Below are 24,942 nucleotides of genomic sequence, written 5' to 3' on the forward strand. Positions count from 1 at the left end.
GTGTCTGAAACCTATGCTGTGTCAAATATTTAATCACAATCCAAATTCAGAGCTGTATCAAGCTTGAATGTTGTGTCCATACTTGCCCCAACTGTTCAGGGTTGGACCTCTGCGGTCGTATCAAGCTGCGCCCTGCGGAGCATTTTATTCTATATTTCATGCAATATTTTTTTATATTTCAGTATGAGACATTAGATGATCTACCACAAGCAGTTATAGAAGATTGTGCTCAATTAGTTAAAGCCAACAGTATATCAGGTTTTAAATTTATTCTGTCACCAACAACAGGGATGGATTTATCATTATGATATCACTGTGCTGTCATATATACATCATAATTTCACATATCCAAAAAGGGCTATGTTATTTTACACAGTTCACATGACACAGCAAAATTGGATTTGAAATCCGATTTGACAAAAATATCGGTTTGCATATGTAGGATGTTATTTGATAGATTTGTAATTTTGAACCAAGTTTTCTGAAAGAAAGACCTGGTTAATAATATGGTGAAGTACAGAGGGTGGCATGCTGGCAGACAGCTGCTAACAGTTTCTGCACATTAATTTATGCCTTTCAAATTTTTTATGTTATTAGTGATTACAAAATGGAGGTCATGTTTGATATTGATGATTTTCACTTTTATCATTCAGGAGTTATGGTACTTGATAGACTGGAAAATGGCACTTAATGTTGTTTCCATGCAAAAATTATGAACCATTTAACCAATGCTTTTCAAATTTTAAAATGTTGTTTTTTATTACAAAATGGAGGGCAAGGTAAAAAAATTGATGATTTTCACTTTTACGGTTCAGGAGTTATGGTTCTTGATAGATTTTAAATTTGCACTTTGTCATTTCAATGTAATAATGTATGAACTGTTTAGCTGATGCTTTCCAAATTTTGATTTGTTACTACTGATTACAAAATGGAGGTCAATTTCATATTGATAATTTTCACTTTTGCCGTTCAGGAGTTATGATCCGTGATAAATTGGAATATAGGCACAGAACTTGGCAGGTCAAACAAGCCTGAAAGTGCCTTCAAAATACGGAAAACCGTTTTAAATTTGACAGCTCATTCTTTCTTTGAATACAAAGGGCAAGAAAAAAACCTTATCATGGTTTCTTCTTTTGTAGTTTAACCTAAAAAACACTTAAAATAGTTAAACTAGATACAAATACCTGTACATAATATATATATATCATAATTTGCAGGAAATAAAATGAACAATGTAGATGTAGTTTATACAATGTGGGACAATCTGAAAAAGACTGGTTCAATGGATGTGGGACAAGTTGGCTTCTTCAAAGATAAAGAGGTAATAAAAAACTGAAAATCACTGAGCATGGTAACACTATCCATTTCAGTATAAAGAAAGTATCTGCTCCTAGATTTGAATAATTTTTATACGCCCGTCAAATTTTTGACGGGACGTATTATGGTATACAAATGTCCGGCGTCCGTCCGTCTGTCTGTCCGTCTGTCTGTCTGTCCGTCTGTCTGTCCGGCGTAAACATGTCGCACCATAACTTGAGAATGACTTATCCAAATTTCATGAAACTTAAGACAGTTGTTTCTTATGATGGTCAAACAATCTGTATACTTTTTGGTGAAAATAAGATTAAAACTTTTTGAGTTACGGGACTTAGTAACTAAAACAGGTGTGTGTTTTTTTTCACATGTCGCGCCGTATCTCAAAAACAATTTATGATTATTGCTTAAAACTTTACACACTTCTTAGTTATATTAATCTTAAGATCTGTATACTTTTTGGTGATGATTCAAAATTTTATTTTAGAGATATTGAGTATTTTTTTAAAAAAGGGGGAGGGGTTTTTCACATGTCGCGCCGTATCTCAAAAACAGTTTATGATTATTGCTTAAAACTTTACACACTTCTTAGTTATATCAACCTTAAGATCTGTATACTTTTTGGTGATGATTCAAAATTTTATTTTTGAGTTATTGAGTATTTTGTAAATAAAGGGGGAGGGGTTTTTCACATGTCGCACCGTATCTCAAAAACGATTTATGATTATTGCTTTAAATTTTACACACTTCTTAGTTATATTAATCTTAAGATCTGTATACTTTTTGGTTTTGATTCAAAATTTTATTTTTGAGATATTGATTTTTTTTTTTTTTTTAAAGGGGGGGTTTTCACATGTCGCGCCGTATCTCAAAAACGATTCATGATTATTGCTTAAAATTTTACACACTTCTTAGTTATATTAATCTAAAGATCTGTATACTTTTTGGTTTTGATTCAAAATTTTATTTTAGAGATATTGAGTTTTTTTGTAAAAAAAAAAGGGGGTTTTCGCATGTCATGCCGTATGTCAGAAACTATTTATGCTTATTGCATAAAAATTCACACACAAGACGACGGGCGTATCATGCGCTCATGGCGCAGCTGTTTATTGTGGTTTCCTATACCAAAATTTGACCTTAGTCATGTCTGCTTAAATCTGTTTGCTTATCTGCAAATCTTTGAAAAAGGCTGGACAGAATTCTACAAATCTTCCACAGATTCTAATACAGGGCATAGAGATGTGCATCTGCTATCTTAATTTTTGATCTGAGAGATTAATAGAGTTTCACCATTACAAATCATGGACGTAACCATCCTCCTTAGAAGACTCACACATTTTTTTTTTCTGATGCAAAGTTTGTTCATAGATTGAAAATGGTAACTGTTTTCAAAAATTTTAAATGATAAATTTACCTTTTGGTTCATTTTTTATACATGTTGCTACCAATTACAAGTACTAAGATATGCATTTTAACTTTAGGTGAGAAAAATAAGAGTAGAAAAAAGAATGAATGAAATTGTAAATAGACTTAATAAAACAAAAGCAGAACGAACAGTAGATTTACGTGCAGAGAGAGAGCAAAGAGATAGAGAAGAAAGAGAAGATCAGAAGAAAAAATTACAGGAACAAAGAAAAAGAGAAAAGGAAGATGAAGATAAAAAGAAAAAGGATGCTGAAACTAGGTATGAATGTTAATACAGAAAATAAAATAGATAAGTGCAAAAATGTCAACACATGTATCGAGACAATAAGGTGTGTAAATTCAATACAATATTCTATGTTGTAGTTAGAACAGGGCTTTGTTAATTAATCAAAAGAATAGCATCATCTTAGAATCATTGATAACCTGGGTATACATTGTGGATTACCTGGATATGTGAAAATTATTGGTACCAGCTATCCTATGACCCCAAATCAAATTGGGATCTTTTTATTAACTCGCATAAACTTATCTTAATTGATTGAATCAAAAAATCAGAAAATAATGATCATGACTCATTTGAGTTCAAAAATAGTGAGGGAAGTAGAACCTAATTGATCAGTTATTATCTGCAGATCTGATTGTTTTGTTACTGATAGCTAAATAAAAATCAAAAGTATAATGGATGAGAGAGGACTTTGACCTTCAAAAGATAATCATACATATCAAATACAGAGAAAAGAATATATGGCATTAACTTCAATTAGACAGAAACCTAACATCACAAAGCAAAAAAGACAATAAAATGTACTCTACAACATGTATAATAGACGAGGATTATTTCAAAATTGTAATCTTCCAAATTCAGGTTTTGAATGATTTCCAAAGATAATACTTAATATCTGGTATGAATACCAAATCCTTAAATTAACAAGCAACTTTTGAAACATATGTTAAATTTTTAACTCTTGAATTATTGTAGGTTTTACTTTAAACAAAAAACAAAATTAATATTTTATTCTTTTGATTTTATAGATCTTATGACTCACTTATGAGGCCGGAAAATATGACATCAAATGTGGTGAGTTTCAGAAATGTTGTGAAAAAAAAATGTACAAAACTGTTATGTTCACTAAATGCATGATATACTTTGGATTTAGTACTATCTGTGGTAAAACAATTTTTTGTGAATACCATTGGTAAAAGTTGACCATGAATCTTTTCTTCAACACAATACAAACTTACTAAAGACTTGTATTCAGAATTTGCTAAAACCAAAAAAATCAAGTATCCATAAAAATACAATTTGTTCTGAAGTCACGAAAATTGGTACCAACAAAAATTAATAAGTATATTGTATATACCCAACCCCTGCCCCCTCTTTAATGTCTGTTAATGTTTAAATCATAACCAAAAACAATTTGCAATTTCATAGAAGAAAAAAAAATAAAAGAACAAAGTTCCAATGTCCCCCGCATTGCACATATTTTATCTATCCAGGGGCAATAACTAAAAAAAAACTTTTTTTTGTTGTTCTTTAAAACAATTTATAAATAAAAAGTGTCCGCAGGGGACAAAAAAGTTTTTTTTATTGTTTACTTAATATTTCAAACAGACTTTCAAGGGCATTACTTATAGTATACTATAAGTTTAATAAAAAATTGTACCCGTAAGAGCGCTAACGAGGCCATTTTCCATAAATTTAATATTTCCAGGGGTCATAACTCTTTTAAAAAAAGTTGATCGTCCACCATTATAGAACTTGTCCGAGATATTGCTGATATTTACCTATAGTATAAGTTTTATAAAAATCTGGCAAGAATTGTACCTGTGAGAGCGCTAACGAGACCATTTTCCATAAATTTAATATTTCCAAGGGGCATAACTCTCTTAAAAAAAAGTTGATCGTCCACCATTATAGAACTTGTATGAGATATTGCTGATATTAAACCTATAGTATAAGTTTTATAAAAATCTGGCAAGAATTGTACCCATGAGAGCGCAAACGATGCCATTTTCCATAAATTTAATATTTCCAAGGGTCATAACTCTTTTAAAAAAAGTCGATCGTCCACCATTATAGAACTTGTTCGAGATACTGCTGATATTAACCTATAGTGTAAGTTTTATAAAAATCTGCCAAGAATTGTACCTGTGAGAGCGCTAACAAAACCGGACTGACAGACACATGGACTGACGCCAAGTATTTCCATGTCCTCCGCAACGCTTTATGCGGGGGAGAAAAATCATATAAGAAAGAAAAAATCAATTTAAGGAATTTATTAATTTATAATTATTTATTTGTAATTCAAGTTATTGAATATAAGATAACCAGAATCAATTAATTTTATTATTTTACCTGACCTAAAATGCAGTTCATAAGATATTAGAAAAAAAAGTCTTCTCATCTAAATTGTTAATATTTAAGGATTAACAGTATTGTGTTTGAAGAGTTGCCACCATCAAAGATGGTTTCAAATGCAGTTTACCCTAGGATACAGAGCAGAGCTAGTAATGCAGATATTTGCTAGTCAAATACCAATTGACAGTGGCAACTGTACAAATACATTACTGTTTTGTATAAGTAATCTATGGATTTATAAACAAGAAGGAGTTTCATGGAAGGGCAATAGCCTGGAGTTGAGATGTAGACTAAAAGCTTCCTCTAGTTGAAAGACCATAGATAATCTGCTATTTTCCTAGGCAACCTCAATGACCTGTTGGCTTATTTAATAGTTATCTTCTCACTTAAATCAACTGAGAAAAACTGAGAAAAACTCAGTTGAGTCACATGAAATGGTAAATAATTGTACTAAAAAAACAAAGTAAAATTTAAGAAAATATGGATAATTCTATTGATATTCTACTTTACTTCTTACATATGAATCTGAAACATTTCTAATTTCTGTATAACAAATAACAAATTTTATTTTCATATGTAATATTTGACATTGAATTTCATAAATAGCTGACAACATGTTGTTCTCATACAAAAACATCCATCTACAAAATAAAAAAAAAAGTTGGAATGTTTGTATCATGCATGTAAATGCAAACTGTGTTGATAAAATACCTGTTAAACTGGTTAGATGTGAACTTAATTCGATAGATGGAAAAAGCAGAACGTCTTGTTATCATCGAAATGACCAAACTATTCACAAAAAAGCAAAATACATGTGCTAAAAATATTCAAAATGAAATGAATTCTAAAATATTTAAAAATAAAACTTTTAAAATTTGATGGAAACATCTACTGTGATTGCACAACGTCATTGCCAATGACTCTGAACGTCAACAGTGGAATTGACAGCAGACCTTATTGAGTGAAAATGTGTAGAAAAGTTCAACAAACATCCAAAACAGATTGATTATATTGGTGAATTGTTTATCTAATCTATATTTGATTACATATGTGGTAAAGATGATATAGGTTTCCTGGAGCCTCTAGTTTTGATTTTATAATCTAATATGATATTTATTTTTTCTATTTTAGGATGCTGATAATGACTCAGATGATTTTATGTGAGGACAATTTAAGAAACTACTCAATGTCTTTCATCCAGTGTATTACTGAGCTTTGCTATTCTCTGTTGAAAAGGAAAATGCTATGGAAGTAAATTTGAATAAAAAATCATGACATCTTTGGAATTAAAAATGACAGATTAAACTACAAGAAAAAGACAGAGTTAAATATAGAGGTTATCAAGTGTTTTCCTTAACACATTTATATTTTGTATTTGCTAAATTTAATTATTTTTGAAGAGCTATTTTTTTTTCAATTCTCATACATATAGAGAATTGAAGATGGTAATGTAAAGAGATATCCAGTTTTGACAGTGTGCTCAAGGTTAGCAGTCAGAAGAAAGGAATAAAATAGAATAATGAAGATATATATTGGTTTTATATATGTATGTTATGCAAGGAAAATGCTGTTTTATCAACAATTTTGCTTCCAATGAATCAGTTAAAATGCTTTGAAAAGGGTTTCTTTAAGTCCAGTGTTGTTTATTCTTTCCATATTTTTTATCTCATCTGGGATGAAGTAGAATGCAAGACATCAGTATGCCAATCCATGGCTGTTAACAGTTTCTGACAATTACCTTTTGTATAAAACTTAATATTTTAGATGGTAGAAGAGCTTGAAAATTCTATATATAGGCAGATATCTTATAGTCTGAATTTTCCATCTGGTATACTTTTGTCTTTTATCTCAAGTTCATGGTTCAATAATTGCCTAAAAACTTCGTAGTTTTTTTTACTATTGTTTCAATTCTTTCCTTAGGCATCTGCCTCACCAACCAGGATGTAGTTTTGTTAGCCACTAAATCTGTTTTGAAATATAGTTATATTCTTCTCCAAAGGAGGGGGTATACTGGCAGGTATACTGTTTTACTACTGTCTGTCCCTCCATCTGTCCATCAGTAGTCCATCCTAACACTAAACTTCTATTGCATTTTTCTCAGGAACTACAAAATCAGAGCTTCCTGTAGTTTGGTATCAGATTTCATTTGAAAGTGCTGAAATGTGTGGTACATTTTCTGATTGATTGCTCATCAACTCATGTAAAACTTATAGATTATGCATAGTTACATGAGTGTAATTATTTGTTTACATGAATTCAGAGCTTCCTGACATTTGATATCAGACTTCATGTGAAAATACTAAAACATGTGATACGTTTTCAGATTCATTGCTCATCAGCTTCCTAATTATAGATTTATTGGTCCCAGGTTGTATCATGTTTATACTGAGGAATTACACGGATTAACATTTTAGTGCTTTTGATCACTTTGATTTATCATGTGATCTTCATAATAAGTAACATGTAATTTACTTTTAGTGTATAGAAGTATGTCAATCAAACATGATTCACCTGAATGTATGCCAATCAAACATGATTCACCTGACCTTGACCTCAGTTTTATGCTTTATTGATCAACATTATATTTGCATAATTTGGTCACTTACAGCTATTATGAATAAAAGGTCAGCTATATTTGATAGTATATAGAATGTGTGTAAGGTGTACATGTCTGTTTGACAGGTTTCCTCTTACTTTAACTTCAGTTTAATTGGTAAATGTCACGTTTTCAGGATTGGGGCAGTTTCTTAATAAAGAATGATAGTCAAATATATTTGGTGAACAGAATTATTATAAGGTGTACATGTCTAGTTGACAAGTTACATCTGACCAATGTTAAGTTTTCATGATGAGGAAATTTGCTCACTTTTTAAAAAGCAATAGATCAGTTACATCTATTATTTATTTCTAATCATTGTAAGGTCTACATGTTCGTTGTACTGATAATGTCTATCTGACCCTAACAAAGGATTTGTATAGAAAGACTATACTATACAAGTCCTTGCTCTGACCTAACTTTCATGGAATCACCAATCAATGTTGAGTAATGTGATAACCGTAAGCAGATAGGTCAATGCTGGTCTAATACGGTAATAGGGCTGTTTATACATTGAAACATCAATAATGTATAGCTACCATACCATTGGTGGATCCAAGGGGGGGAGGGGGACTCAGCCTTTTTTTCGATTTTTGTTTTTGTTTTGTTTTTGTTTTTTATGCCCCGCCATGAATAAGTGTTACCGTTGTCCTTCCGTACATACGAACTTTCCAAAATTAGTTTCCGTTCTCTAACTTTAGTTTGCCTCAATTAAATGTTAAGACACATTCTCCATTTATTCAATGATGTGTTTGTTTCATGGTGTTCCTGTACTCCTTTTCAAAATGGCTGGATCCACGCCTGCATGCAGTTTTCTCGTGAAACTATTGCATGATGGGAAAAATGTTTATCGTCTATACCATCCAAACTTTAAATTTCGAGTGTTCCCTCACCGCCCATGTTGTTATCATTGTAAGAACAACTTTGAAATTCTGGTGCATCCCAAAGTTAAAAAATAAGGTTGATTTTAATGTCATCTCTCCTATTATAATAGCTGTTTTAAATTTAAATTCTGATTTAGAAATAACAACAAACTAATCACAATAATGAGACATTGATTGTAGGTCAGTAAAACCTCAATCTTCTGGCATTTAGGTACAATATGCATCCAGGGTGCAGGTATACTCTCTGGTGATTTTTTCCCTACCTACTTTCTTAGTGCTTAAATTGGTTGCTTGTTTCCTCGTTCTGCAGTCTATTATAGTGAGTAATGTAGCTAGGTTGGTTTACCTTACCCCAACATCTTCCGTTATTTTATAGTACATAATTCCCCCTACATTTTCGTAGAAGGGACACTTCCGGATAAATTAGTATTTATGGTGCTCACCATTTGATAGATCAATTGGCGTTTCAGTAATTGTTTATCCTATTCTCAGTTGGGCGACTATGTCCTTAATGGTTGGTATTTTCTTGTGTAGTCATTGCCTTATTCTCATTTTTCCAATATTTCTGCCTTTTTAGCTCACCTTTCCAAAGGAAATGTGAGCTTTTGCCATCACTTGGCATCCTTTGTCGTCCGTCGTCGGCGTCAGTCCGTTGTAAACTATTTCAAACATCTTCTCCTCTGAAACTACTGAACCAATTCCAACCAAACTTAAGCTGAATGATCCTTAGGGTATCTAGAATAAAGTTTGTGTTTAACTTTCTGTTTCGTCAAAAAACATGGCCGCCATGGCTAAAAATAAAACAGGGATAAAATGCAGTTTTTGGCTTATATCTCAAAAACTAAAGCATTTAGAGCAAATCTGACATGGGATAAAAATGTTCATTAGTTCAAGTTCTATCAGCCCTGAATTTTTCAGATGAATCTAACAACCCATTGTTGGGTTGCTGCCAGTAAATTGGTAATTTTAAGGAAATTTTGCAGTTTTTGGTTATCTTGAATATTATTATAGATAAAGATAAACTGTAAACAGTAAAAATGTTCAGCAAAGTAAGATCTACAAATAAGTTTTATATGACCAAAATTGTCAATTGACCCCTTAAGGAGTTATTGCCCTTTAAGGAAAATTTTACACAATTTGTTTATCATGTTTTCTAACTTTAAAAAATCTTCTCCTTTGAAACTGCTGAATCAATTTCAGCCAAACTTGGGCTGAATGAGTTTCAGAGTATCTAGTATAAATTTTGTATTTTATTTGCTTGTATGTCAAGAAACATAGCCAATATGGCTAAAATAGAACATAGGGGTAAAATGCATTTTTTAGCTTTTGAAGAAAATATGACAGATACAAAGAACATTTAAATGGCATTTTTAAGCCACTCATTAATATATATTGAAAAGCAAAAATATTCATTGATGAAAGATTTAAGCAAAAAAATTACAGGTGAGTCCTGTTTTAGTTGTAATCTCTGTCGTGTCTTTTTTATTTTTCACTTTATTCGGTCCTGCATTTTTTTAAATTCGTCCTGACTTTTTTTACATAAATTGTCATCCTGCCTTTTTTTTGTTGCCAAGTTGCTCATCCTGCATTTTTTTTTACTCAAAACTCCTGTCCTGTTTTTTTTTCAAATTTCATCCTAGCACCCATAAAAATCAAATGGTAGCTCCCTAAAATGGATTTTTTTGCTTTTGAAGAAAATATGATAGATACAAAGAACATTTAAATGGCATTTTTAAGCCACTCATTAATATATATTGAAAAGCAAAAATAATCATTGATGAAAGATTTAAGAAAAAAATCACAGGTGAGAGATTCAGGCTCTTGAGAGCCTCTTGTTTGCGGTGCTCTTGTATGTCCTATGTTTTTGACATCATGTTAGGTTATAATGTTCCTCTCTAGTGGTATATCTTTTGCACCCAGTGTAGATGTTTTTGTAAGGATGTCGGCCTCATCATTTCTGGGGAAAAACGGCGTGTCACGCCTGTTCTCCATGATTTTAACAAATTGTTTTGCTTTAGATTTTCAGTTTATTTAATTTCTCAATGGATATTTATTTTTGCAAATTTGCAGATCTAACATTGTTAGGCTAAATTTGACTCAAAGTATATATAAATTGAGGTGTTAGCCCGGCGCCGGCAAAATAGTAAATATGCTATTTTGAATATGCTATTTTGCCGGCTCTAGGTAAGTGGAAGCCAGTTTTGCCGTAGAAAACGATTTTGTTTACAGAAATGCATTTCGAAGAACTGACTATTATTTCAAAAGCAAATGATTTAAACACTTTTGATTTTGAAGCTATATAATATGTGATTGATTTTGTTAGATTGGATAATGTTTTATCAAATTTATATGCAGTGAGATTTTTACCTTTTGTTTTTTTCACAACATACAATTTAAAATTAGGCTGTAGCATGTAGCATTAGACTGAATGATTTTTGAAGTAATTTCAACTTTATGTGTTTTGAAATGATTTCATTGCTACGAATGGATGCTCGATATTTTTATTTTTATTACTTTTTACAAATTCTAAGTTTCACTTGGACTCATACAGGTTTTCAGTCTTCTTGGTTTACCACAGTCCCAGCAGCCCAGGTTTGTAAAATTGCTTTCGGGCCTGTAAAAATCATCTCTACAGGCCAACAGAATATAACTAAAATTTCCAAAAATTTAGCTCCAGGCCTGTAGATTTAAGAGTTTATCGTGAAGACTGTTTTTAAACAAATATATTGTTATCTTATTTAACTATATAATTAATAATTTTATTCTTTTATATTGGCAATGCACATTTTCGTAGTACTTTTCAAGAGTAAATATTAAAATTCACTCACACCAAGGATTCAGTGTATAGTAAGACTATACAAATCCTTGCTCACACAAAGAGCCGGCAAAATAACAAATTCATTATATTGCCGGCGCCGGCAAAATAGCCATTGCTATAGAAATATGCTATTTTGCCGGCTTTAATTCAGATATTTTAATCAGTGCCAGCAAAATAGCATATTTTCTATTTTGCCGGCGCCGGCAAAATAGCCACTGCGTATATAATAAAATTAAAATATGATGACCCATTATCATCCTTTACGACAGACAAAGCATAGCTGATCTGAAAGATACACTATTTACTTGCCACTCAATCTAATTAAAATATAGATCTCGGATTTCGTTATACTACGTTATACTACATATGTAGTATAACGTAGTATAACGAAATCCGAGATCTGTAGTATAACGTAGTATAACGAAATCCGAGATCTATATTTTAATTAGATTGCTTGCCACTATAAATCATGTAATGTACTGGGTTACAACCCTAGATAAAGCCGACGAGGAAATGAATTCGATGTAGTAATCGACTAACGAACTCTACATGGTAGCCTAGTTGGTTTATTGTCTAGGGCGCTGGACACAATGTGCAAGCGGTGTTGCCACGATGTCACAGAAGCAGGGGTTAATAACCCCCATCATTATGTTTTTAAATATCAAACAAGGAGATGTGGTATGTTTGCCAATGAGACAACTATCCACCAAAGTTCAAATGAAGTGGATGTTAACAATAATAGACAACTGTACAACGGGTTATCTGATGGATAACGTCTGTCGTAAAGTTGTAAAATTTTTAGACGAATTTAAAGAATACACATAGATTATGGTAATAACTGTTATCTTTTCAAATCTCGAATTATATACTTATATGTGTATAAATACTAGTATATAGTTATTCGGCGCCATTACTGACTGAGGGGTCCTACAGCACTCTGGCTGTCTCAGAAGGTCTTGAGTACGCGTATGGAGTTGTGTATGTTTTCAGTTATGCAATATTCAAGTCACATGAGTATTGCAATTATAAAGTTCTGCCAATAGCATGGAACCTCTTTGTGTCTTATATCTTTGTAGACGCATATGTACATATGGACTTAAATAAAATTACTATAAACAATAAAATAAAAATAGTCTATAGAATTACATATATACATTATGTACAGTGGCTTTGGTGTGGGTCCTTCAAATGTTAGAGTGGATATTGTTGAGAATACCGCGGGAGTTAAGACGTCGCGTTTTACCAATTGTATCTAGGGTTGACGTCAATGCGGGACGTAGCCTTAGCAGCTCGGATATATATGAAGTAAACGTTAAACTGTATGGTTGTGTTCTTTCTGTATAACGATAGTTGAGTTAGCCCCGATATTTATGGTGCCGTAACCAAAGGATTACATCGAAGATGGAGAAGTTAAAGAATATTAGGACTGGAAATAGAAGTGCAGTGACGAGACTTTTCCGAAAATTCGAGGAGGCGAAGGAAAACACGGACTTCGACAGAGATGAACTACTTGCAACATACGAAAATCTTACGCAAAAGAAAAAATTGTTGGAAAAACTGAACGAACAGATATTGGAAGCAACGGATTCAGACAACGTTGAAAGTGAAATAGTAGATACAGATGAGTATTCAAATAATTTAGACATTAAACTTACTAGTAGACATTTTCGTAATTTCATACAAATTGGTCAAAACCGTACACCAAGTTCCAATGTAACACAATCTTCATATCAAGTACTCAATGTAGAAAGCCCTCCTTTCCGCCCGGCAAATGTTGATAACTTTCAAAACGCAACACCATTCTATGCTTCATCCGCCGCTCAACCACAGACAAGCTACAATGGCTCTGATACAGGTCATATTGCTCCACAAAATATAGCTAGTACTAGTAACCATCGTTTACCCAAGTTATCACTACCGAAGTTTAATGGCAACATTTTAGATTGGCAAACGTTTTGGGACTCGTACGAATCTGCTGTACATTTTAATCCTACTTTGACAAACATTGAGAAATTTAATTATCTGAAATCGCAACTTGAAAGCGAGGCATTAAATACGATAACTGGATTTGCGCTTACAAATGGTAATTACATGGAGGCTATAAATGTACTCAAGGAACGGTTCGGACAAACACACAGAATTACGGAAGCCTACTTACAGGCACTTTTAGATATTGCCCAACCACGATACACCTTGTCAAGCTTAAGATTATTTTATGACCGATGTGAAGCCTACGTAAGAGGTTTAGATTCGCTCGGACAACCTGAGACGTCATATGGAACTTTACTGGTACCGATTATCATGAGAAAGTTACCAAGTGAAATCAGACAACACTTAGCAAGAGAACATGGACCGTCCAGTTGGAATTTGAAAGATCTGAGAAGGAGCATATTGAATGAAATTCAAATCATGGAGGCAGGACAAAATACAGGTACATATCTCGAGTCTTTAAACCGTCAGTTCGCAATTGCATCTACTTGTACATTTCATACAGGAACAGAATCACCGCGAGAAAACACATCACACAACGCGAAGAGCCAACCCCAGAATATTACAGAAAGACAATGTGTTTTTTGTAAAGAGATACATGCACCAGCACACTGTACCAATGTTAGTAATCATAAAGCTCGCATGTCTATCGTAAAACGTGATGATTTATGCTTTAATTGTTTAGGTAATCATCATGCTAATGAGTGTCAATCGAAACGAACGTGTCGACACTGCAACCAGAGACATCATTCCAGCCTATGTAGTGCAAGTAGCAATGTTAACAGCGAAGGTTTAGCATTCATTACAAGCAATACCGATAAACAGATTCAATCTATACCCGTCAATCTTATAAATGACACTGAAAACGAGGAAGATACTAAAGTTTTGCATTCATCGACACAGATGCGTACGAATGTGCTATTGAAGACTGCTGTAGCTCCTGTATGGTCAGGTAATATATGTATGGATACGAATGTTTTATTTGATGAGGGTGCACAAAGATCTTTTTTAACTGATGATCTAGCGAAAAAATTGAATTTGAAAACTGAAGGAGTTGAAATTGTACATTTATCGGCATTTGGAAAGGATAACACCAGCACGAGCGAACTACGTAAATCCACCGTACACATTGAAACAGAGAATAGGCGTAAATTTCCTATTGAAGTCCTTATTGTTCCTACTATAGCAGTTCCAATACATAATCATATGCGGTACGTAAACCGAAATATGGATTATCTCAAAGGATTAAGACTCGCTCATCCAGTTACTCAGGACGATTCTTTTGAGATATCGTTACTTATTGGTGCCGACTACTATTGGAACTTTATCGAAGACAAAGTAATAAGATCGCGGTTAAGTCAAAGCTTGGATACTTACTATCAGGACCCTTACAACCAGGAAGGGTACATTCGTCTACGACATCAAGCATCTTGAACGTACTGGTTTCGAATAAATCAGAGGAATTTGGCTTAAAAGAAATGATAAAGGAACAGACACGTCGCGGATTTATCGAGAGAGATGAGGAAGCAGGACCGACAGGGAAAATATTAAAAGATGGACTGAATGATACGTATCTAATGAACTGTTGTGACTTATTATGGACTGTTACGAAAATGTTTGATTTATTGACTTACTTTCAAAAACCTATAATATGATACTATTTCATTGAAAGAAGGAACAGGTGCACGGAAAATATAGACATACTGTGATTTGTGTATACGAGATAGACTCATTGTGATTTAATTCGAAGATAACTAATCTGGAAGTTAATGACTGTGCTAAAGTTATTAAGTTAAAGTCAAGTTTAGATTTGATAGACAGTAATTTTCATTCATTTTTACTTTATTGTAATTTAATTTTAATATTTACTTTTAGCGGCCCGGAGAATGTTGAGAATACCGCGGGAGTTAAGACGTCGCGTTTTACCAATTGTATCTAGGGTTGACGTCAATGCGGGACGTAGCCTTAGCAGCTCTAATATATATGAAGTAAACGTTAAACTGTATGGTTGTGTTCTTTCTGTATAACGATAGTTGAGTTAGCCCCGACAGATATGCCACTTTTGAAGGATTCCAGGGTGTCAGACATACCTATTGCTTCAGGTAGTGAATTCCAGTCAGAGATGGTGTTCGGATAAAAAATATTTATAGAAGTCTTTATTAGTTGAAATTTGACGAAATTTATGTTGCCCCCTAGTACGTCTATCAGATTTTGTTAAATTGTCCTTTGGAACTTCTACTACCCCCAATTAATTTTATATAGCATCGTAAATCTAGCTTTATTTCGTCTATTATATGTAAACTTTCCCATTGCAAAGAATTTATCATGTTGGAAACTGCTCCCGGTGTTCTGTCTTTATAATCGTTAAAGACAAATCAGGCTGCTTTACGCTGAATCTGCTCAAACTGAGTGATGTGGTGCTTTTTGTACGGATCCCAAACAGGGGAAGAGTATTCGACGACTGGACGGACAAGTGATGTGTACGTAAGGTTTTTAACCTTATGTGTGCAGTTTTTAAATTTCTACGAAGAAAACCCAGTAAGGTTTTATTTGCCTTACACATTGTTACAGGTAATATTATGTGTTCCCCAGTCAAGATCATGGCTTATAGTTACACCTAAATATTTACTGTCTTTAACAGATTCTAAAACATGATTATGCAATGTATAATCAAAAGCAGAAGGGTTATTTTTATTAGATATATGTATTACATAACATTTTTCAGGATTAAAATTCATCTGCCAGTCCTGTTCCCATTTCACTAAACTAGATTAATCATTTTAAAGTAATTGTGCATTAGAATTATTATTTACATTTCTATACAATAAGCAGTCATCTGCAAAAAGTCTTGCAATGCAAGTTACATGTTCTGGTAAGTCATTAATAAATAGTAAAAATCATTAATTTTGGACCTGTTCCACAGGGTCCATGATTCCCAATGCATGATATATTGGTTAAGTATATTGCTTGCCCACAAATGATCGTCACTTAACATGTTATAGTCGTGATATGTATGAAATATTTGCCACTGGACGTTAATCATCAATAGTTTGTTTAATATGGTAATCACAACAATTAAAAGTTATTTCTAAAGCAAAACTATACATTGTTTTAGTTGCCCCACAAAATCCCATTTCCTACAGGAATTATTTTCTTTCATATTCACTTGAAGGGTGCTTTCAGCATTATGTCAAAAGTTATTTATTCTGCCTTCTATCAAACATCGTTTTTCAAGTACAGGCAGTCTTGGGAAAAGTTCAAAGGGTATGCAACCAATCAGAAAAGTTAGAATTGTTGATAGACAGAACATCATCAATATTATTAGTTACACAGTGTGCTAGTGACCTAATACGATATATATGGGGTCAGTAAATTCCATATGGGTAAGAGCGAAACTCGCAACCCATATGGAATTTACTGTATAGGAGGTAAGATAAATCTGTATGTGCGTTTCGAGATATAGTTCCAGTTGCGTTTTGAGTTAAACTTTGAGTTTTAATTTGAGTTCTTATTTCCCCCGAGTACTTTCATAAAGGGGATGGAGGATCCCGCTGAAAAAAAGGTAGTAAAATATGAGAAAAGGGTACACAAAAACTATATTTGATAGTATATAGAATGTGTGTAAGGTGTACATGTCTGTTTGACAGGTTTCCTCTTACTTTAACTTCAGTTTAATTGGTAAATGTCACGTTTTCAGGATTGGGGCAGTTTCTTAATAAAGAATGATAGTCAAATATATTTTGTGAACAGAATTATTATAAGGTGTACATGTCTAGTTGACAAGTTACATCTGACCAATGTTAAGTTTTCATGATGAGGAAATTTGCTCACTTCTTAAAAAGCAATAGATCAGTTACATCTATTATTTATTTCTAATCATTGTAAGGTCTACATGTTCGTTGTACTGATAATGTCTATCTGACCCTAACAAAGGATTTGTATAGAAAGACTATACTATACAAGTCCTTGCTCTGACCTAACTTTCATGGAATCACCAATCAATGTTGATTAATGTGATAACCGTAAGCAGATAGGTCAATGCTGGTCTAATACGGTAATAGGGCTGTTTATACATTGAAACATCAATAATGTATAGCTACCATACCATTGGTGGATCCAAGGGGGGGAGGGGGACTCAGCCTTTTTTTCGATTTTTGTTTTTGTTTTGTTTTTTATGCCCCGCCATGAATAAGTGTTACCGTTGTCCTTCCGTACATACGAACTTTCCAAAATTAGTTTCCGTTCTCTAACTTTAGTTTGCCTCAATTAAATGTTAAGACACATTCTCCATTTATTCAATGATGTGTTTGTTTCATGGTGTTCCTGTACTCCTTTTCAAAATGGCTGGATCCACGCCTGCATGCAGTTTTCTCGTGAAACTATTGCATGATGGGAAAAATGTTTATCGTCTATACCATCCAAACTTTAAATTTCGAGTGTTCCCTCACCGCCCATGTTGTTATCATTGTAAGAACAACTTTGAAATTCTGGTGCATCCCAAAGTTAAAAAATAAGGTTGATTTTAATGTCATCTCTCCTATTATAATAGCTGTTTTAAATTTAAATTCTAATTTAGAAATAACAACAAACTAATCACAATAATGAGACATTGATTGTAGGTCAGTAAAACCTCAATCTTCTGGCATTTAGGTACAATATGCATCTAGGGTGAAGGTATACCTACTTTCTTAGTGCTTAAATTGGTTGCTTGTTTCCTCGTTCTGCAGTCTATTATAGTGAGTAATGTAGCTAGGTTGGTTTACCTACCCCAACATCTTCCGTTATTTTATAGTACATAATTCCCCCTACATTTTCGTAGAAGGGACACTTCCGGATAAATTAGTATTTATGGTGCTCACCATTTGATAGATCAATTGGCGTTTCAGTAATTGTTTATCCTATTCTCAGTTGGGCGACTATGTCCTTAATGGTTGGTATTTTCTTGTGTAGTCATTGCCTTATTCTCATTTTTCCAATATTTCTGCCTTTTTAGCTCACCTTTCCAAAGGAAATGTGAGCTTTTGCCATCACTTGGCATCCTTTGTCGTCCGTCGTCGTCGTCAGTCCGTTGTAAACTATTTCAAACATCTTCTCCTCTGAAACTACTGAACCAATTCCAACCAAACTTAAGCTGAATGATCCTTAGGGTATCTAGAATAAAGTTTGTGTTTAACTTTCTGTTTCGTCAAAAAACATGGCCGCCATGGCTAAAAATAAAACAGGGATAAAATGCAGTTTTTGGCTTATATCTCAAAAACTAAAGCATTTAGAGCAAATCTGACATGGGATAAAAATGTTCATTAGTTCAAGTTCTATCAGCCCTGAATTTTTCAGATGAATCTAACAACCCATTGTTGGGTTGCTGCCAGTAAATTGGTAATTTTAAGGAAATTTTGCAGTTTTTGGTTATCTTGAATATTATTATAGATAAAGATAAACTGTAAACAGTAAAAAAGCAAAAAAATTACAGGTGAGTCCTGTTTTAGTTGTAATCTCTGTCGTGTCTTTTTTATTTTTCACTTTATTCGGTCCTGCATTTTTTTAAGTTCGTCCTGACTTTTTTTACATAAATTGTCATCCTGCCTTTTTTTTGTTGCCAAGTTGCTCATCCTGCCTTTTTTTTTACTCAAAACTCCTGTCCTGTTTTTTTTTTCAAATTTCATCCTAGCACCCATAAAAATCAAATGGTAGCTCCCTAAAATGGATTTTTTTGCTTTTGAAGAAAATATGATAGATACAAAGAACATTTAAATGGCATTTTTAAGCCACTCATTAATATATATTGAAAAGCAAAAATAATCATTGATGAAAGATTTAAGAAAAAAATCACAGGTGAGAGATTCAGGCTCTTGAGAGCCTCTTGTTTGCGGTGCTCTTGTATGTCCTATGTTTTTGACATCATGTTAGGTTATAATGTTCCTCTCTAGTGGTATATCTTTTGCACCCAGTGAAGATGTTTTTGTAAGGATGTCGGCCTCATCATTTCTGGGGAAAAACGGCGTGTCACGCCTGTTCTCCATGATTTTAACAAATTGTTTTGCTTTAGATTTTCAGTTTATTTAATTTCTCAATGGATATATATTTTTTGCAAATTTGCAGATCTAACATTGTTAGGCTAAATTTGACTCAAAGTATATATAAATTGAGGTGTTAGCCCGGCGCCGGCAAAATAGTAAATATGCTATTTTGAATATGCTATTTTGCCGGCTCTAGGTAAGTGGAAGCCAGTTTTGCCGTAGAAAACGATTTTGTTTACAGAAATGCATTTCGAAGAACTGACTATTATTTCAAAAGCAAATGATTTAAACACTTCTGATTTTGAAGCTATATAATATGTGATTGATTTTGTTAGATTGGATAATGTTTTATCAAATTTATATGCAGTGAGATTTTTACCTTTTGTTTTTTCACAACATACAATTTAAAATTAGGCTGTAGCATGTAGCATTAGACTGAATGATTTTTGAAGTAATTTCAACTTTATGTGTTTTGATATGATTTCATTGCTACGAATGGATGCTCGATATTTTTATTTTTATTACTTTTTACAAATTCTTAGTTTCACTTGGACTCATACAGGTTTTCAGTCTTCTTGGTTTACCACAGTCCCAGCAGCCCAGGTTTGTAAAATTGCTTTCGGGCCTGTAAAAATCATCTCTACAGGCCAACAGAATATAACTAAAATTTCCAAAAATTTAGCTCCAGGCCTGTAGATTTAAGAGTTTATCGTGAAGACAGTTTTTAAACAAATATATTGTTATCTTATTTAACTATATAATTAATAATTTTATTCTTTTATATTGGCAATGCACATTTTCGTAGTACTTTTCAAGAGTAAATATTAAAATTCACTCACACCAAGGATTCAGTGTATAGTAAGACTATACAAATCCTTGCTCACACAAAGAGCCGGCAAAATAACAAATTCATTATATTGCCGGCGCCGGCAAAATAGCCATTGCTATAGAAATATGCTATTTTGCCGGCTTTAATTCAGATATTTTAATCAGTGCCAGCAAAATAGCATATTTTCTATTTTGCCGGCGCCGGCAAAATAGCCACTGCGTATATAATAAAATTAAAATATGATGACCCATTATCATCCTTTACGACAGACAAAGCATAGCTGATCTGAAAGATACACTATTTACTTGCCACTCAATCTAATTAAAATATAGATCTCGGATTTCGTTATACTACGTGTAGTATAACGAAATCCGAGATCTGTAGTATAACGTAGTATAACGAAATCCGAGATCTATATTTTAATTAGATTGCTTGCCACTATAAATCATGTAATGTACTGGGTTACAACCCTAGATAAAGCCGACGAGGAAATGAATTCGATGTAGTAATCGACTAACGAACTCTACATGGTAGCCTAGTTGGTTTATTGTCTAGGGCGCTGGACACAATGTGCTAGCGGTGTTGCCACGATGTCACAGAAGCAGGGGTTAATAACCCCCATCATTATGTTTTTAAATATCAAATAAGGAGATGTGGTATGTTTGCCAATGAGACAACTATCCACCAAAGTTCAAATGAAGTGGATGTTAACAATAATAGACAACTGTACAACGGGTTATCTGATGGATAACGTCTGTTGTAAAGTTGTAAAATTTTTAGACGAATTTAAAGAATACACATAGATTATGGTAATAACTGTTATCTTTTCAAATCTCGAATTATATACTTATATGTGTATAAATACTAGTATATAGTTATTCGGCGCCATTACTGACTGAGGGGTCCTACAGCACTCTGGCTGTCTCAGAAGGTCTTGAGTACGCGTATGGAGTTGTGTATGTTTTCAGTTATGCAATATTCAAGTCACATGAGTATTGCAATTATAAAGTTCTGCCAATAGCATGGAACCTCTTTGTGTCTTATATCTTTGTAGACGCATATGTACATATGGACTTAAATAAAATTACTATAAACAATAAAATAAAAATAGTCTATAGAATTACATATATACATTATGTACAGTGGCTTTGGTGTGGGTCCTTCAAATGTTAGAGTGGATATTGTTGAGAATACCGCGGGAGTTAAGACGTCGCGTTTTACCAATTGTATCTAGGGTTGACGTCAATGCGGGACGTAGCCTTAACAGCTCGGATATATATGAAGTAAACGTTAAACTGTATGGTTGTGTTCTTTCTGTATAACGATAGTTGAGTTAGCCCCGATATTTATGGTGCCGTAACCAAAGGATTACATCGAAGATGGAGAAGTTAAAGAATATTAGGACTGGAAATAGAAGTGCAGTGACGAGACTTTTCCGAAAATTCGAGGAGGCGAAGGAAAACACGGACTTCGACAGAGATGAACTACTTGCAACATACGAAAATCTTACGCAAAAGAAAAAATTGTTGGAAAAACTGAACGAACAGATATTGGAAGCAACGGATTCAGACAACGTTGAAAGTGAAATAGTAGATACAGATGAGTATTCAAATAATTTAGACACTAAACTTAGACATTTTCGTAATTTCATACAAATTGGTCAAAACCGTACACCAAGTTCCAATGTAACACAATCTTCATATCAAGTACTCAATGTAGAAAGCCCTCCTTTCCGCCCGGCAAATGTTGATAACTTTCAAAACGCAACACCATTCTATGCTTCATCCGCCGCTCAACCACAGACAAGCTACAATGGCTCTGATACAGGTCATATTGCTCCACAAAATATAGCTAGTACTAGTAACCATCGTTTACCCAAGTTATCACTACCGAAGTTTAATGGCAACATTTTAGATTGGCAAACGTTTTGGGACTCGTACGAATCTGCTGTACATTTTAATCCTACTTTGACAAACATTGAGAAATTTAATTATCTGAAATCGCAACTTGAAAGCGAGGCATTAAATACGATAACTGGATTTGCGCTTACAAATGGTAATTACATGGAGGCTATAAATGTACTCAAGGAACGGTTCGGACAAACACACAGAATTACGGAAGCCTACTTACAGGCACTTTTAGATATTGCCCAACCACGATACACCTTGTCAAGCTTAAGATTATTTTATGACCGATGTGAAGCCTACGTAAGAGGTTTAGATTCGCTCGGACAACCTGAAAATCATGGAGGCAGGACAAAATACAGGTACATATCTCGAGTCTTTAAACCGTCAGTTCGCAATTGCATCTACTTGTACATTTCATACAGGAACAGAATCACCGCGAGAAAACACATCACACAACGCGAAGAGCCAACCCCAGAATATTACAGAAAGACCATGTGTTTTTTGTAAAGAGATACATGCACCAGCACACTGTACCAATGTTAGTAATCATAAAGCTCGCATGTCTATCGTAAAACGTGATGATTTATGCTTTAATTGTTTAGGTAATCATCATGCTAATGAGTGTCAATCGAAACGAACGTGTCGACACTGCAACCAGAGACATCATTCCAGCCTATGTAGTGCAAGTAGCAATGTTAACAGCGAAGGTTTAGCATTCATTACAAGCAATACCGATAAACAGATTCAATCTATACCCGTCAATCTTATAAATGACACTGAAAACGAGGAAGATACTAAAGTTTTGCATTCATCGACACAGATGCGTACAAATGTGCTATTGAAGACTGCTGTAGCTCCTGTATGGTCAGGTAATATATGTATGGATACGAATGTTTTATTTGATGAGGGTGCACAAAGATCTTTTTTAACTGATGATCTAGCGAAAAAATTGAATTTGAAAACTGAAGGAGTTGAAATTGTACATTTATCGGCATTTGGAAAGGATAACACCAGCACGAGCGAACTACGTAAATCCACCGTACACATTGAAACAGAGAATAGGCGTAAATTTCCTATTGAAGTCCTTATTGTTCCTACTATAGCAGTTCCAATACATAATCATATGCGGTACGTAAACCGAAATATGGATTATCTCAAAGGATTAAGACTCGCTCATCCAGTTACTCAGGACGATTCTTTTGAGATATCGTTACTTATTGGTGCCGACTACTATTGGAACTTTATCGAAGACAAAGTAATAAGAGGAGACGGACCGATCGCGGTTAAGTCAAAGCTTGGATACTTACTATCAGGACCCTTACAACCAGGAAGGGTACATTCGTCTACGACATCCAGCATCTTGAACGTACTGGTTTCGAATAAATCAGAGGAATTTGGCTTAAAAGAAATGATAAAGGAACAGACACGTCGCGGATTTATCGAGAGAGATGAGGAAGCAGGACCGACAGGGAAAATATTAAAAGATGGACTGAATGATACGTATCTAATGAACTGTTGTGACTTATCATGGACTGTTACGAAAATGTTTGATTTATTGACTTACTTTCAAAAACCTATAATATGATACTATTTCATTGAAAGAAGGAACAGGTGCACGGAAAATATAGACATACTGTGATTTGTGTATACGAGATAGACTCATTGTGATTTAATTCGAAGATAACTAATCTGGAAGTTAATGACTGTGCTAAAGTTATTAAGTTAAAGTCAAGTTTAGATTTGATAGACAGTAATTTTCATTCATTTTTACTTTATTGTAATTTAATTTTAATATTTACTTTTAGCGGCCCGGAGAATGTTGAGAATACCGCGGGAGTTAAGACGTCGCGTTTTACCAATTGTATCTAGGGTTGACGTCAATGCGGGACGTAGCCTTAGCAGCTCTAATATATATGAAGTAAACGTTAAACTGTATGGTTGTGTTCTTTCTGTATAACGATAGTTGAGTTAGCCCCGACAGATATGCCACTTTTGAAGGATTCCAGGGTGTCAGACATACCTATTGCTTCAGGTAGTGAATTCCAGTCAGAGATGGTGTTCGGATAAAAAATATTTATAGAAGTCTTTATTAGTTGAAATTTGACGAAATTTATGTTGCCCCCTAGTACGTCTATCAGATTTTGTTAAATTGTCCTTTGGAACTTCTACTACCCCCAATTAATTTTATATAGCATCGTAAATCTAGCTTTATTTCGTCTATTATATGTAAACTTTCCCATTGCAAAGAATTTATCATGTTGGAAACTGCTCCCGGTGTTCTGTCTTTATAATCGTTAAAGACAAATCAGGCTGCTTTACGCTGAATCTGCTCAACCTGAGTGATGTGGTGCTTTTTGTACGGATCCCAAACAGGGGAAGAGTATTCGACGACTGGACGGACAAGTGATGTGTACGTAAGGTTTTTAACCTTATGTGTGCAGTTTTTAAATTTCTACGAAGAAAACCCAGTAAGGTTTTATTTGCCTTACACATTGTTACAGGTAATATTATGTGTTCCCCAGTCAAGATCATGGCTTATAGTTACACCTAAATATTTACTGTCTTTAACAGATTCTAAAACATGATTATGCAATGTATAATCAAAAGCAGAAGGGTTATTTTTATTAGATATATGTATTACATAACATTTTTCAGGATTAAAATTCATCTGCCAGTCCTGTTCCCATTTCACTAAACTAGATTAATCATTTTAAAGTAATTGTGCATTAGAATTATTATTTACATTTCTATACAATAAGCAGTCATCTGCAAAAAGTCTTGCAATGCAAGTTACATGTTCTGGT

At 33.7% G+C, this 24,942-nt stretch overlaps 1 protein-coding gene across 1 annotated transcript in view; it reads left to right on the forward strand.

Annotated features, from left to right (window-relative positions):
• LOC127712733 (DNA-binding protein RFX2-like) overlaps window positions 1-24,942 on the forward strand; it is an 82,331-nt gene that overhangs the window by 25,552 nt on the left and 31,837 nt on the right. The window contains 6 exon segments of the mRNA XM_052219346.1: window positions 183-258; window positions 1,218-1,321; window positions 2,796-2,998; window positions 3,772-3,817; window positions 6,230-6,258; window positions 16,849-16,865. Coding sequence (XP_052075306.1) covers window positions 183-258; window positions 1,218-1,321; window positions 2,796-2,998; window positions 3,772-3,817; window positions 6,230-6,258; window positions 16,849-16,865 — 475 coding nt within the window.

This window comes from Mytilus californianus, unplaced genomic scaffold (assembly GCF_021869535.1).
Source record: "Mytilus californianus isolate M0D057914Y unplaced genomic scaffold, xbMytCali1.0.p SCAF_1, whole genome shotgun sequence".
Classification (NCBI taxonomy): Eukaryota; Metazoa; Mollusca; class Bivalvia; order Mytilida; family Mytilidae; genus Mytilus; species Mytilus californianus.